This window comes from Melospiza georgiana, chromosome 7 (genome assembly GCF_028018845.1).
Source record: "Melospiza georgiana isolate bMelGeo1 chromosome 7, bMelGeo1.pri, whole genome shotgun sequence".
Lineage (NCBI taxonomy): Eukaryota > Metazoa > Chordata > Aves > Passeriformes > Passerellidae > Melospiza > Melospiza georgiana.
The window spans coordinates 14977823-14994999 of record NC_080436.1 but is presented as its reverse complement, the minus strand read 5'-3'; the positions used below and the strand labels follow the sequence as shown (position 1 = coordinate 14994999).

General features: G+C 41.2%; 1 protein-coding gene across 2 annotated transcripts in view; it reads right to left on the bottom strand.

Moving 5' to 3' along the window:
- PLEKHM3 (pleckstrin homology domain containing M3) overlaps positions 1–17177 on the bottom strand; it is a 74884-nt gene that overhangs the window by 7772 nt on the left and 49935 nt on the right. For both annotated transcript variants that reach the window (XM_058028173.1, XM_058028174.1), the window contains one exon: positions 4629–4786. In XM_058028173.1, coding sequence (XP_057884156.1) covers positions 4629–4786 — 158 coding nt within the window. The remainder of the gene's footprint in view (positions 1–4628; positions 4787–17177) is intronic.

Genomic DNA, 17177 nt, shown 5'->3' with positions numbered 1-17177 from the left:
AAACCAGCTATCAGCATCTGATAAGCTAAGCTCTTTCAAAATTAGGTACTAAACTACTGTCACAACTCAGGTGAGCCCAGCCTGGGGAAAGGCTTTCTAGCAAAAGACAAGCCAATCAAAGCAAGAGGGAAAATTATGTACTTTGTGTGATGCCTTTGACCTGTGCCAAGGTATTTCCTTCAAATACTGTGTACTGAATATTTCCGTCTCTCCACCTAACATCGATCTTGAGCATTGCCTTTGTCCAGTGACACATCATCCATAACACAAAGCTGTAACTTTGCAAAGACTTCAGCATGCACACCCCCAGAGCCTTTAGTAGGCCTTGTCACTATGTGCAAAGTACATTCACAGGTCTTATCAGGATGGTGGCCAAAGATTACGGAGGCATCCAAGCTGGTTGATATAGTCAAGTCTGCTCTGTGGCACGTCTATTTTAAACTTGGGCCTTCTGGTTTGTCTCTTAAAAGGTCTACATGTCTTAACTGATCTGCAGAACAAATTAACTTAACAAAGTGAAAACAGTTTAGCCTTGATAAATGAATATGAACACAAAAGAGCAACTCTCCGTGGTTCACATACATCTACAGTCAGCACATAAAAGGAAAGGAATGGATTAAATTGTTCTTAACAGCAAGGAACTTTACCAGCAAAACACAACAAATTTAATTGCCCGTGAAAGTAATCATTAGGATGATGACAGGCAAGACCAAAACTTTATTAAATGACTAACATAATCTTAATCATAACCATGATTGCTTAATTATCCGATGGGACAGAAAACATATTTTAATAAATTCTACTCTCATTCCAAAGGTAATTTTCTCAGTATTCCTTAAGATTTAAAAATTGTTAAAAATTGTTCTAAGTTATAAAACAAATACAGCAACTACTACAGACAACAGTGCCACTACCCAGACTTCACTTCTGTTGTTGGGTCTTTTTTTAATTTTAGTAGGAAGAAACAAAATCTTTTCCTCACACTAGTGAAGAACAAGCAAAATCAGAGCAACCTGAGGAGAAGTGCCTGCTTGCTAATGGGCAAGGATAGCTCTAACAAGCCAATTTACAGTCAAGGATATTTAAAGTCATTGCACAACACCTGTAAATATAAAATAAGTGATATAATATGATAATTTTATATATTTACTCACTAAATTTTAGCCCGGGGCAAATTTAGCCCAAGAAATAAAATAGGAGGTAGATGCTCCGTTTATTTAAGTTGCCAGAACTCCAGCAAAAGCAGAGCTCAGAGAGTTTACATTAGCTGAAAATTTGGTCCATGAACTGTACAATTAATTCAAGAGGCTTTAAATAGTTCTCATGATTTAAAGCCTTCGAAAACAAGGTGAAATTGTGAAATTTTGAAAGAACTCTGATGAAGTATTATATAAATATGGGTAAGATAGAAGAGAGGGGAATAAGGAACAGAAGAATCAAAGTGATTGGAAGAGGCATCAAAAGGATGGGACAATTTTAAAGAAATGGTTTAACTACTGAATTACAGCTTTCATTAAGATCTGTGCAGAATGGCCACCTCCCAAGAACAGCCAGAGAAAGGATGTATCATTGAAAGCTTATGACTTTGTGAGCCCACCCTTGCATTCAAGGCAGCAAACTGTTGCTCTGCATTGTTGAGCAGGATGTAAAGAGCCCGCCAAGCACAGCCCACAGACCCGCTAATTAAGTGAACTGATTGTGTTTGTTTTGGAACCGTTTGCCAACAAAGGAATGTGTCACACTGATTAGTGAGAGAAGGGTATGTAATATATGTGTATTCAAACCCTGAGGAGTGCATAACCCAGGTATTCACTCTGTTTGCCCAAGGACTGACAAAAATGACTCTCAAGCAAATAACCAGACCAAAGAGAAACTCCAGCCCTCAAGAGGGGCCCTCTTTTTCTCTCAGCTGTATCTATCTAAAGAATACCCATCCTTCATAAATTCCCACTGAACACTATGCCAGAAACTGTTGAGAATATTTTGGAGAGAAACAATCTCTTCACCTCAAAGCTGACCTAAGAGACCATGAGGATGGAAAGCTTAACAGTCAACTGAGAACCACCTTGGAATTGTAATGGCCAGCTGACAGCCGTCACTTTTCTCTCCAAAGAGCAAGAAAGGTTAGAGAGGTAGCCAAAAATCCAAATGCCAGCTCAACACAGACATACATATATACACACACAAAGGCAGGCTTCACTTTTCAAACATGCAGCAAAGAGCTGAAGTTTGCAAAAGATGTCATACACCCACTTTCAAATATTTCTAACTTAACAGCCCAGTTTGCTGGTAGAGTTGATAGCTCAAAAGTGAACAAACATTCAAATGCAAAAAGAAAAATGTGGTCCTCAGAGTTCAGCAGCTCCTCTTTCCTCCTCACCTCACCAGCTTCAGCCAGGGTACCTGGCAGTTCACTATTGTGGACAAAATACGAGTACAGTGCTGCAGATAGCAATTCCAGAAAACCAGGATGCAGAAGGGAGTTGTAGGCAATTATCTCTGTACACTGTGGACTCAGAATAGTATAACTAAATCACAAATCTGAGCTGTTTTACTCAGAACTCTGTATGACAACTGACAAGGAAATTTTGAATACATCAGAATTTTCAGGTATAACTGCAAGTCTTCACATGGACCTTCCAGGACTTGCCATCCATTTGCCAGGTTACTTTGTACATCCCTCTATTTCTAACTAGCCTCCTCACCTTACCTTGTCTTGTAATGCTCAGTACACATACTTCAGAATCCTCTCTCATCTTCAAGAGATGGAAACAAACAGAAAATCCCTCCACCTGGGCTCCCTCAATGCTTTGGAGCTGATAGAGCTGCACAGTAGCTTTACTGTACAAGCTCCTCTGTTGGCATAACTTGCCTCCAGAGCAAAAATATTGAACTGAAATAATAATCTGGTTAGCTCCACATAGGTGCATGTGTAGTAATGAGATGAGGAAACTAACTAGGAAGGGAATCAGAAAATGCTGGGGATAAACAAGGTTTAGTATAAGGAATACAAAAGGAGTAAGAATGATGAGATAAGAAAGAGAATTCTTGGAGAACCTTTCATGCTGATTGTGTTTTAATTAAAACGATTAACAAAGACTGCTGTCTTTGGCATGACATCAACCATAACTTCACATTTGTGAAACATGAACACAAGTCCTTTCTGGCTTCTAACTCACACAAACACAGGAGCTAGAGCAGCTTCTGTTGGCTTGAATTGCTGACAAATTCTATTTGATTCCAGAGGGTTTTGAACTCTGTAATTGCAAGGTATGTCTGATCTCAGCTGAAGGGCAGGGAAACAATATACACCCAATAATGGGTTTGTGACCAAAAATCTCCCAGACAAATGAAATTTTAATGTGAACTTGTATTCTCAAATGTTCCTTCACAGTCTCATTAATCTTTTGGTAATATCTTCAATCACCTATTATGCAGTCTCCACCGACATCTTGTGTTTTATGCCATCTTAGTCTGTCTTTTAACTCAGCCTATCTCACCATGCACCCCACATGCATTCTTTCTTAAAAACTGTTTATAAACCACATATCATACACCTTGCTTAGCTTTTATCCACTGCTTTGTCAATACATTTTTTAGAATAAGACTCTGGAAAAACAATATGCAAACAACGTTTGAAACTCAGATCAGACTGAAAATCCCTTAAGAGTAGTCCTTGGTTATTTTTAATTTAACATCTTTGTGCATGCAAGGGAACCAGATTCTTAACAAACCTTTTTAATTGTCTGGTCCTGATTGTTTCCAAAGGTGGGTCCTTGATTCTTTCCACTTTCAAATGAATGCTTTGGAGAACTAATTACAATGACTGTATTTGAAATAGCCATAAAAATACTTGACTGTAGATGTCACATTTACTGTCTTTCTGTTAAGGGTGGAAGAAAGTATATCTCCTTTACTGAAAATCCAAGACACTACTGAAGAAGAGCAGTAACACTGCTATGTTGCCAAGTCTGCCTTGGCTTCCTGCATTTTGCTTCTAGGTTTCCCATGTGACTCCTGTCCCTAACCTGGCACCCAGTACTCTACATGATCTGAAATAAAGGTTTTTTTGCTTAGTTTAGGACTCACATACACTTACTTTGCTGCCATCTGAGAATAGCAATATATTAAAAAAAAAAAAAATCTTTCATACACAGGCACAGAGGAATACGCAGGCAGAGCAGAGAACTAGCCAAAACATTTCATGGGGAAGACGCTTCAGAATGGATGGCTATTGTTTTATAATGGATGATCCCTGTACATTATGGGCCCAGTGATACCAGAGAACAGAAAGATGTCTGTGATCGCTCCAGAAAAGTAATTTGGCTTTTCAGGACACTTTGCAAACTCAGAAGAGCTTTAATCACACTGTGTGATGATCTGGGGGCTTTTCCCTTTCTGAACAGCTCTTCTGAGACTTACAGGACCTTGGGAAGTAGCACTTCTCATTTGCTTCCACACTGGTTCATGGTGGCCTCCCTGGAGCAGCGATCTACTGTAGCTCCCCAGAAACGTGTATTAGTGGAATCTAGTCCCTAATTATTTAAATAAAGGGTCATGAGGCTGAGAATCCTCAAGGCTACAACACGCAAATCAAATGTATGACTGACATTACCACATTGGAGTACCTGCTTGTAGAAATGTCCTCAAAGGGGTAAAGGATTTCTCCATTGTTGCAAATCTCACAGATGAAACCCTTTTGGCTACAAAGACTGCAGCTATACACATGAGAGGTGGCAAACTTGATCACCTTCCCCAAGAAAGGAGCCAGCTTTCCTTCAATAACCTGGAATGAGAAGACAATATTGAACGAACCCCACAGAAATAACCAGAATGACCTGAAAGACTGAGACAATACTTATTACAACAGAAATGTAGGTACATGCTGTTGATTAAAACAATAGGAAAGTTACTTCCCAACAATTAGAGCTTCATGAAAACACAAGTGATAATAGTAGTCATTGAAGCACCAATGATCTGAACATGAAAACTAATTTACTATCTCTTTGTAAATCTGTACATGGCAACAACAAAATATTAGTAGTTGTTTTAAGTACAACAATGCATTCATACAATAAGGCACAAAGAAGTAAATAGGAAACAAGTTTAAGGCTTCCACATTATCTCTGACAGCTATGAATACTGCCTTACAATTTTCACTTCTTCTTACTTTTCATGCGCATATCACAGTTTTGGTTATTTCTTTTCCTTCAAAGTACAAGGGTTTTTTGCATGTATTTTGTGAACAGAGTCCTGGCTTTAGTCCTTTGGTAGTTGTTTCCCACTGAAAACCATTCAAATATAATGTTCTGCTCCTTGCTAAAACACATAACTTCTTAGGTACAGTCTTGAAGAGGAACTAGTTTTTATTTTCCTTTAGTGTCTAGCTCTCAAATCAAGAAGTCCCAGAGAATCCTGCTAGACCATAAGAAGTGATTAGCACTCCTCGTGTTCGTGTGGAAAAAATGACCAAACCTTAAACTGCTAACCACAACACTCATCTAAATTTGTGACTTGGAGACAATGCCTCAATAAGGGGTGCTATTCAGGCAAAACACTTTCCATTCAAATCAAACTTCTAGAGACTTTAAGGAATTCTGCTGCTGTAGGGAAGAATGAAGATGGAATAAGGCCCTAAGTGTATATTCTTCTCTTCTGGGCTTCCTGTGGTCTGAATGGCAGCTTGCCAGATTAGCAATAGAAATGTATCATGGGATTTGATAGCAACCTCCTGTAAAAAGGAAAAGAATGCAGTAATTGCTGACTGAAGAGTTGCAGGGGGCTGTGCCCTGGAACACAAGAGTGGGGAGTTTTACACTTAAATGAATGTCAGTTCAACCACCCCTTCCCTAAATATGGTAACACCACTTGTAATTTGAGTTAGGTGTAACCAAATCTAGAGAAAGCAGAGATACCAATGCAAAGAAGAAGAACAGAGAAGCAAAGGCCAGGTAGTAAGGAAATAAATTTGTGTTCCAGGGCAACTTTCTGCCCACTAGCCAAGAAAGCCAGTACTAAAAAGTACAAGTGGAAAAGGAGGTGCATGGGGAGTGCTGGTGTTGATGGCAGTGAATGGCACGGGCAGAAATGTGCCCCTTCCTTGCCTTCAGCTCCAGCCTGCTGACAACACCTGCAACAACAGGAAGCAGCAATGTTATTGCTACTGCCACAGATAGGACATCTGCTCATGTCAGAGGAAAAATGACGTTCCTATTGCATCCTGATATAGGAAGATCCCCTTCAACCACATATAAACAACGCAGAGAAGCTGCTGCATGAAGTACAAAAACGAAGCCATAGTTCAAGGCAGTGATACTGCTAACCTTCCAACAGATGGTCAGAAGGTAATTTAGATCCCCTAGGCTAGGGTTTGTTTTCCATGTTGAAGGAAGAAATATTTTGCTTGCGGACTCCACAGTTACAGAGGGGAGACACAGAAGTTGACAATATTCAATAAACAGAAAGAAAGAAACCGTGAAGCCACCCAGCTAGAGACAAGGCTACAGTCACCCTCCAAAAACCCACTTAGGCACTAATAGATGAAATGGACATACAAAGATAATAAATAAACCACAATGCATACAAATTTTCCAGAGAATTTTCATGCTATAGGAGTCACCTCAGGCCACAACTGCTCAGCTTAAAATGCAGGCTAAAGGTACAGTGTAAACAAACTCACTAAATCTGAACTAATGTCACTATCAGCAACGATTTAAAAGTTAAATATCTGAATTGAAGTAATATTTTATATAATGTAATAAACACAATTATCATAATCTATTACCTTCCTAAGCTCTGGGAGAGAATTTAAAACTACAAGGAACAAACACTTTCCTGTGCTGAAGTGTTCACAACCTAAGCAAGACATCGAGTGGGCAGCTGCCCTGAGGAGATGGTGTTATTTGTCCCTATTTATTTATTTGTATGGTTTGTTGTAGCACTGTAGTGGGTGGGCTTGTTACTCTGGCCACTGCAGACACATGAGGAAGATAATATCTTCAAAGAGCCATGCCTGCCAATTTTGCAATGTGAATTACAGGCTATTTTACTGTATTATAGGAGGAAGACAAAATGCAGCATCAAATCGATGTTATCACTGGTTTTAGCATCTGTAAATTTTGTGTTATTTTGTTTCATCATAGACCTCAAGGCTATGCACAGGATGATTTTTCCTTGCAGCCTTCTCTCATTCCTGTTTGCAGCTAATAAGAATAAAATCCTCATCTCCATTTATGCTAGGCAAGCAGAAAGGAAGAATCCTATTTGCTGTCCCAAGTCTACTTGGCTGTCTACTCACTGCTTTGTGGTAACAGTTTCACAGTGAGTGCTTTATGGCATGGGAAAAGGAGCACAGAACTTGTCATTAAAGGTTTTAAAACTTCTCCTGTGATTGCCAGAGGTCCAGAGTTGGTCATTTTAGACATCCCAGAACCATGATGGAAGAGTCCCAGGATCTCCTCCCAATTGTTGCTAGAATCTGATTTTGAGTTTCAAGGAAACATAAGTGATAAAGAATAGAAGTGTGATAGCCAAATGTAATGCATTATCCAGATATCATGGAAATTATGGGAGGAAAAGAAAGACCTCAAGAGGCTGTCTTGGCAGAGCCACTAATATTTACATCACTCTTTAGAGCTGTATCTGTTCCTAAAGCCTTCAGTGACGAAGACTTCACAGCCCCCATGCAGTCTAATCCAGCACACGTCTGTTCTCACTGCTGGAGTCACTCCTAAGCTTTGACCTGAACCTTTCCTAAGAACATTTCAGTTTACAAAATAAGTTTACAAAACAGAGAAACTGTGAAATCACACACTACAAGCTGTAGAAAAGTAAATCACACTTCAGAAGTGTGGCAGCTTAGCATAAAACTAAGTTAAGAGTATGCCAAAGCAACAGAAACTGAAGTTTTTACCCTTGACTTATCTCTTCAACATAGGGAATGTCTCAGCATATACCTGGCAAAGGATTAAAAATATATGCCTGTCTCTTAAAAAGAAAAAAAGTGTCAAGCTTAAATTAAAATTTTGCTGAGTTCAGATTCTCTTCTACTTACAGCACACATAAAGAGCAAGGTCTGTTTCAAACCCAAACTCTTTGTAGAGCAAGCAATTGTTTAATTGGTCAAAACTATGAGTGAGAGGTGGTTAATGATGGCATCTCAGTCAGCAAATGACAGAGGGTACAATGCAGTTTCTTCTTCCTTAACTGGCCAAGGAATCCATTCCAACATCATTGTGGACACGGGGCCATGCTGATCACTGCTGTACCTAGAATACATTGGGCTACACTACTTGGTGACAGCAGAAGGAAAACAGTTGTGTCCAGAAGTCCAAAGCAAGCTGTGTCTCTGAACAGCCCCAGTGTTCAGATCAGAATCACTGTTCATCTCTCTGGATCAGGAAAAACATTTCTCTAAGCTTCCACAAGACAGAAAGTCATGGCTCTGCACACAGCTCCTGAGTGTGTCACATCAGGAATTGTATAAAAATACACACCCACATGTACATACATAAAAGCCAGGCCCTGCCCTCAAAGCACTTACAATTTAAACCAGCAAAGCAACACTGCTTTTTACAGTAACTGCCACATATCTTCCACCTGAAATGGGACAAGCTGTGTTTTGGAGGAGTCTCCCATACAGGTTCCCTGCCCAAACTGCACACCATCCCTCTGGCCAGAGTTTGGCTGCAGGTGCCAGGGCTGCCAGGAGGAGAGGACAAACCAGGAAACCCAGCAGGAGCAGCTACCTGGCCCACTGCCCAGGCTCCTGAACCCAGCTTGGGAAAGCTCAAGCTGTACTGAAGAGCAAGAGGGGAAGGCAAAGACTTGTCTGCAGCAATGGGAGAAACAAAGGGGGTAAAGTATCTGAACATGTGCTGAAAGGGTGGTGGCACAATTATTTTAGATGACTTCTGCAACAGAGGCCTCTCATACAAGTCAATATTATGAATAAAGACAAATCAAACTTTCTTCTTGGTATATCTTTGTGTTCAGTTGGGGAGCAGTATAATTCTGAAGAAACAAATGCACAGAATAAGTGAGGTGAGGGGGGAAATGCAGGGACTGCCAAACACTGGCAGACAAGCCAATGCTGGCAAAGGCTGCCAGAGTCTGTACGGTGGGAAAGCAGGACACATGCACTGGGTTGTGATTCCTGATCCACCAGGAAGACAGGAGATAAAAGGCAGCAGTGGCTGTGCTACAAGTTGAAGTCCCTTTGGATACATCACATTAATATGATTATGAGGGCAATGTGTGATCATTCAAAGCTTAACTATTTGTCAGGAGAGCTGCTTGCCCCCAGAGGTTTCCTGATCCTTCATTCAAAGACTGGAAGTTACTCATAGTTCCCTTGCTCTATCAAGGTGGTGTTTTCACAAACAAATGGATAGTCAGCTGTCCCCAGAGAACAACAGCTGCAAAGCCACAGACCAGAGCATCCACCAAGCCAGAGTGGCCCAAAATGCATATGCAGAAAAGGGCTATTGCTCACGGACAACTTTCAGAAGCAGCAGGTGTTTCCCAGGGGCCTGTGATCAGAGTCCCTGTGTCCAACCTTCACAAAGCATTTCTGAGCCCACAGCACAGCAGTCCCCTCATCTCTGGCACAGGCTGAGTTGCAGCTCTGTCCTGACTCCATCCCTCAGCCTGGCTCCCTGGGCTGAGCACAGGGCAGGCAGAAGTCCAGCTCTGAAGGCCCCACTGCCCAGACCCAGCTGTGCCTCCATGCAGCATAAACCCCAGCCCCCATTACACACAGCAGAGAAGTCAAGCCACTTTGTCTTCCCTGTTCAGTCAACAAAAACTCCCTGTATGAGAATCTACTTCCCAGCATGAAGGAGAGTTGCACAAACCAGTCCCATGGGAGAGCAATGTAGTGAACATGGTGTTGCAATATATGCTTTCATATTAAAAACCAAACTAGAAAAGTGGCCAAGGGAACAGAGGTAGAACTTCTCAAGTCTGTTGAGAGTTTTAACCCAGAGATGGTAACCTGAACTCATGACTTGTAATAACTTTCTGTTTGGGCAACAGAGCAAGAGCAAAAACTAGGCATTAAAAAGCCCTATTACAGAACTAGAGTTTGTTCCTGAGAGTTGTTCAAATTCCAAAATACATTAATAGAAGCCTCTAGCTGGAACTAACGGAAAAGCAATCACATATTGATTAGAAAAGGAAAGCATGGAAGACCCCTCCTAACTCAGACTGTGTAATTTCCACAGATGTAATAACCCAACCACTTTAGCAGGAACTAGAGGGGAGATGTGTAGAAACAGAAGGACAAATGAGTTAGCTGTAATCCACCAGTGCTTCAAGTAACACCTGCAATAGCCTTCCACCCACCCAGGAGATCAGGGCCACAGAAATACCCAAACTTTGCATCATGGCCACATAAATCAGCACTGAAGTCTATCAGATATGATGAACTTTCTGGACAGGAAAGAAAAAACAGCACAGTTTTCAGACATTTCTGAGGTCAGTGAGTGTTTGTTTTGAGGGCAGGGCTCCTGTCAGCATTGCTAGATAAGAAGCAAAAGGTACTGAGTAAGATCTCCATCCCTGCAGGAGTCTATGTAGTGAATTCGAGTGAAAGTCATCATAACTCCTACCCTGTCTGTGCATTTTTACCAACTTCTAAAAGTGCAGTAGATGTTTACCTAGAATGGAGATCATAAATATCTTTGATCACCTACATTAGGACTGTCAGAACAGACAGTAAAAGAAATACAGCTTGCTGAGCTTTCAGATACACCGTTTTGCTCAATGTGAGAAATTGCAAAGGTTAAGAAGTCTAGATTCTCAACAGTGTCATGGTATATTACAACCACATAAAGTGTTTCTGGATTAAAATACTTTATAAATAAAATTTGGCACCCAGAGTAATTCCTACGATATGATAATAAAAGAAAAATCTGACACAGTCTAAACAAAAAAATCCCTTCTTAAGATCCAAGATAATGGAGAATCAACAGATGAAGGATATTTTAACAGAAGCTATCCAGAATCTAAGAGTAGGAAGATAAATCTATACACATCTTCGGGTAGATATTCTGCCAGCTCTTGCACAAGGGGCAGTCAACCAGAGGCATCATGTAACAGTGTGCCTGTAAACACTGTCAGTTCACTGTGGCTAAGTGACCAGGGAATAAACACTGAGATGGGAACCTGTGAAACGTCCCCAGCACTCCTGAATCCTCAAATTGAGACCTAAAACTTCCTCAGGTATCAGAAGCACTGGAGGAAACTCTGGTTATTATCCTCATAAAGGAGAACCTGCTGCTACTGCTCTGCCTAAGAGCTTGGCCACCAGGGTTAAATATTCCAGGTAAAATGGTAAAAAGACTGTAAAACTCAGGTTCTGTATTCCTGCCACTGAGAGACAAGCTAAGTTTGCCAAATGGCTTTGTGACCCCACCCTTGTAAATCAGCTTGTTAATCATTATCGTCATGGAGGCGATAAAGTTGTTTTATGAGCCAACACTGAAGCAGTAACATTAACTACTTATGCAGGGACGGGTGTATTTCTATGCAGATAACATTTATTAGAAGGTACTCTCTTTAAAGACACAGGTTTGCTTCATAACCTTCTTTTGAAGCACTGAGCAATCTGTTGCTCTTATTCCTCCAGTCTGATCCACATGTCAGACACAAGTGATGCCTGGAGGGTATGGGTTAAGTGATATGAAATCTCTAAAACACCTTGAACTACAGGTTCACATCTAGACTGGATTGTCCTGGCCTCTCCTCCTGACAGAACAAAATTTATGATTATTTCTCAAGGCCAGACACACGCTTGGCTCTATCTGAGAGACAGACATAGACAGAATTTGCCAGGAGGCACTGACGCAATGCAGAAGAGACATGAAAGGCCAAGAGGCACTGAGAAAATAGAAGGGGTGGTGGACATGAAACTCATTCATGATCCCCAATTACATAAATTGAAGAGATATAAAGGACTTTAATTCACAGAAATAATGTCACAGGCATGTCTGGCAGAAGGAAGCTACCTGAATGAGCAGTTAACAATTGTGCACAGCTTTCCACCATCCTCTGCAGAAAAGGTTTCTGCCCCCATTGGTTGTTTTCTTTCTACCTCTCCAGAAACAGCTAGTCTGAATCATGCCTTTTCCTAAGAAATTCAGAGGTAAGTTCCAGCTTTGCCTGGACTTTAAAGCACTACAGAGAACATGCTTCCTGGACTGAATGAAAGGCAGATAAAATATCCTGAAGAGACTGTCTTCAATTTATCACTTGGATGCTCACTACCCTCCAAATTTCACCAGTAGAAGCTTTGTGGAGGAGGACTAAACATTCAATAATCTTTCGTCACCTCCAGGACACATGAGAAATATGCTTTTAAATGAACTACCAATGATACAAGAAAACAGGTCTAGAAACAACACTTTTAGAATGACTGTCTGACTTTGTTAAAAACTTCTTACCAGAGAGATACCACAACAGTCCAGTGCTCAGAATAACTGTTAAGTTGTTCCTAATGCCTACCTCAGATCTTCTGCTATAGTCAGGATCTTTACACTCTACCTCCTATCCTTACATTAAAACATCTAGTTCAGAAACCATTTTCTGACAAATTCTCCTGTTTGTCACAGGTAATCTTTGTCACAAGTCAGGACAAGCAAAAGTGGACCGGGGGTACAGGAAAAATATGATTGCCTTTCCCTGTTTGTTTACTGGATAACAAGCAGGTATTTTCTGCATTGATTAAACATGCAAATTAGGCATTAAAGCCAAAACGGTAAATGCAAGCTCTGCCCCACCAAGATTTCAGTGTGGTCAGGACTTCTGTGATAAAAACACAGACTTGGAAACAAGCATGCTACAATATGCTTAGCTAAGGATAGTACAAGTTGCAGAGAAAATAAAGGGAAAACATTCCCCGGCTGGGAAGTTGCCAGTCATTTATATCTAGGGAACAGACAATGCTTGTGGATTGCTAATTTCCTTGAGGGTTTTTTCTCTTCCGTTGGCCAGATTCTTAACACCACAAAAAAAAAATTCTTGTTATAATTTCAATGCACAATTAATCTTTAGTTCAGAGGAAAAGGAAATGGAAAGAGGAAGGATGATCATGAGGTAAAAGTTGCAGAGAGGCAGATATCAGATCTTTTGTGCAATATACTAATCAGTTGGCTTTCCTTGCTCCATTTTGACTCCCAGTCACCTCTTTCAGACTGCCCATCTTGTTTATTTAAATTACAGGTGATTTAAGGAAAGAATGATCTCTTACTGTTTGTGTGCATGCACACTACAATCAGTCACTGTGCACTGCTATACAACAAATTAAAAAAAGAATACAGCAGTAACTTCAGTAGTGACAAGCATGCTCTGGGTCCCAATCCCAGCTGCTCCCAACAGCAAGAGTGCTATCATCCCACCCCACCCTCTCCCTCCTCTTCCATTTACACCCTCCACAGTCCCTCTCTGTCCCAAAAGCCTGTTCAGCCTGTGGTACAGGCGACAGCAGGGTGGGCAGGAGCAGGCGAGCCAGGGACTCTGCTCACCCACTGCCGACACCAGCGCACATCGTCCTGCACTAACTCGTCACACAGGGCAGAGAGCAAACCAAAAGGAAACCCTGCAATAAACACTGCAAAGAACAAAAAGAACCCCACAAAACCAACTGCCAAATAAATCAAACTAAAGCAGAGGAAACTAAAGGAGTGAGATTTGAATAAACAGAAATCAGAAGCCGCCTTTGACTTGTTTGCATCAGGCAGTCTGCGCTGATGTCAGAGCCATTTGCTGTTCACAGTCCTTCTGGAGCAAAACCCTAAATATGTTTCATTTTAATTTGCTATTAGAGAGATACTCCACAAATTAGCCCCTAACTAAAACAGGCACTGGGAAGAGGAAGAATTACAAGGTCAAGAGCAAACACTGCTAATCTGACAAGCACACGTAGGCAGGGGGCGAGGTGAAGATGGAGTTTTACATTGGCTGGGGGAGAGGAAAAACAAACTGGTGACAGTTTAAGTCAATTTATAGCAGGAGACAGAGAGGATGACAAGGTTTCTCCAAGCCCTCCCCCACTCTTCTCATTGAAAGGAAGAAATGCCAGAAATTTCAGCAGGTCTCTGGATGCAAGCTGACACAAGTGAAGAGGAGATGGAATTGTCTCAGTATAAACAACATGCCAGGAAATCACCTGTGCCAGCTCCCCCACCAGCTCTGCAACAAGACTCACACTCACTGTGCTTCAATCGTCTTTCCTCCTTTCTCCTTCCCTCAAGGTTTCCAGGCAGCTACATGCCAATTTTGTCACACCCCAAGTTCTCCTCATCTTGTTGCAGGGATGAATTATAGGTTGTTTTAAGAAAAAGGTATTCAAGCAAAGGTTAAAGGCTGTTCTAATCAAACAAGGTTGAAAGAGTACCAGGAATTTGGTTGGTAGAAAACAGAAAGCACATTACTTAGCTTAAAAACATACGTGACTCTAAATACAGAAGCAAATATGCATTCAGGCAGAGAGTATATATAGACTTTTTAAGATTAAGCAAGCAATTGCATGCAGAGATATTAACTGACTCCACATGCCCACTGAGCAAGATGTTATTTCATGAGTGACAGCACAAAATTAGAAACTTTCCTGCCTTGCATAGGACTGGATCTGGGCATTTTCAGGATCCATCTCTGAAGGATTTTAGAACAAGAAAGCAACATACCAAGAAAATGGCTAGGGCTACTCTGAGAAAAAAAACTCTGAGTATGAAGTATATTTAAAAGAAAAATCTAAAAAAAAAAAAATATTTTCTTCTCTCATCCAAGCAGGTAGCCCTGAGACACTATTTTATTTCTTAGGAAATCTGTTTTTTTAGGATGCTAGTCCTGAAGGAACACCCAGCTGGCTCTCCCAAATCATCATTTTAAGTGAAGTAGAGCAATGAGTTCAGAGCCCAATCTTTCACACTGCTAATCCACATCTCCAGTAGTGGCCTTTTCATTCTGCACAGCAGAAAATAACAGAAGAAACCTGTTTAGCACAAGGCAGCAGAAAAAGGGTAACTTATATTACTGCTGCTGCTTCTACAGGCTGAAAAAAATTAAAGTATCTCTGGAGATCTCAACTCAAAAGCTCCTGTGAATCCCTGGCACCATTCCTAGGTCATTTTAAACAGAATTTCATTCTAAATAGCCACACTTAGCCCAAGAGGCCCAGATTACATGTTCACAAGGAAAAGGACTACATGTACTTAAAAAGGACTACAAGTATTTAATAAACCCTGTTAAAAATTCTGGTTTCATGCAGTGCTGGAACCAGTCCTACCATTACAAATACCTACTAAAGATCTTGCTAGATCTCTAGACTTGCCTGCAATACCTAATTCAGATGAACTTGTCTTCCTGACAGCCACCTGCCAAAATGCTCCTAACCAGCTCTTCATGCCCTAACCTGGCTGGCTCTGCCCTGCTCTCTGCCTGAGAGCCACTCTGAATGACAGCCACTCCCTTCCCCAGCAGAGCTGAGGTAAAAAGGAAACGCCAGTACCATCACTGCCATTACCACTGATTATAACCAGAGCTGTCAGCACTTTGAGAATTACACACACTCAGGGAATATCAGCTAACCTGAAGCTTCCTGTTCTGCTGAAAGGCAGCTCAGTGCTGGCAACCCCCAGGGAGTGACAAAAATAAATGATGTGCCAGGTGCTTTAGGATGACCCTGCCTGAGCAGGGAGGCTGGACCAGATGACACACTCTGGTGTTTCCAACCTCACCCATTCTGTGATTCAGTGATAAAGGAGCCACAGCCACAGGAAAGTAGACAAGCTGTTTAACTGCTGCTTTGCTATCAGATCTTTTAATATTTATGGAGATAGATACTGTATGTTTTTCCCACCCTAGGACTATTGTCATATTCCTCTGCTAATCTACTTAGTTTAGAACACTGTCAATCAGGCACAGCTCATAAAGACAGCTACTGACATTATGCCACTGTGGTCTAAGATGCATCCGTACATAATTCATGTAGGCAAGTATCTGGTTTTATTACACTGGTAGTAACACACTGCAGGACTCACACCTCTGTCACACACGCTGTGTCAACCCTTGCTTGGGAGGCTGGAGCTGTGAATCAATGTTTTCCCAACAGTGCTGAACTCTGAACTGTGGCTGCTATGGCACAGATGATGTGCCTGGCATTTTGCTGCCCTTGTTGAGCACAGTCAGTTCACACAGAGAACTGTGACAAACAAATCTTCAGTCATCTCAGCATAGCCAGGCCTGCCCAAAGCCTAATTCTCTTTCTCATTTTCCACCTCCTGCCCCTTAAGCAGAAAAAGGGCTTGCCTAAAATTGAAAGAATTTGCTGGTACAGCTACATAGGGAAACCTCTTTGGTAAATAGAAGCTTAAGATGATACAGCTTATATTGAATCACTGAATGACACAAATGACAGCAACAGACACTCTCACTGATATAACTCAGTTTGCACTCATGATTTCACAGGCTCAGCTACATGCACCAAGAGCAGGAGGGTGTTTGTCGTGTACCAAATTCAGTAATACCTCTGAAACTACAGCAAGCCCAAAGCATATTAGCCACCCCCCATTTTTTTTCAATCAATACAGCCACATGCACAGCCTCTGTGTGGGTTACATGCTACATCCCATCCTTTTACTGTATCAATAAAACGGAACTGCTGGGCTAGGACACCACCGCTGATGGGCTTGGAATTCATCAGGCTGTATGTTACCTATCTATACTAAGCATCTATCAGCAATGGTATGAGGACTGAGTTACCAGAAAAGAAGTTTTACTTCTGAAAAAAAACAGCAAGTAAAAGGCAAAAGAAGTCCACATCTTGCATTCTTTGCTATTGTTGGGACTGATGAAACAACTTGTCTAAATCAACCCAAAGCTTTGCATGTATAAAAATAGTAGAAAGAGCATCTCTGATCTACTCCTTCACTTCTGTCTAGTAGGTGCAATGAAAGTACAGCGTGGGTAAAAAGCCTGGAGGAGTGAAGGAGATCTAATGATTTCCTTAGAAATTAGATTTCTTCTTCTAAGACTTTCTAATCCTAATCTAACAGTATATTAGGCTCAAATCAGGTAGAACTTTCATTTCATTGAAGCTCATTTTTATTCCCCACACCCTTGTTAGGAAGCCTTATATGCAGAAAAGCTTGACCAGAAACATTAAGATTTCCCAGTGA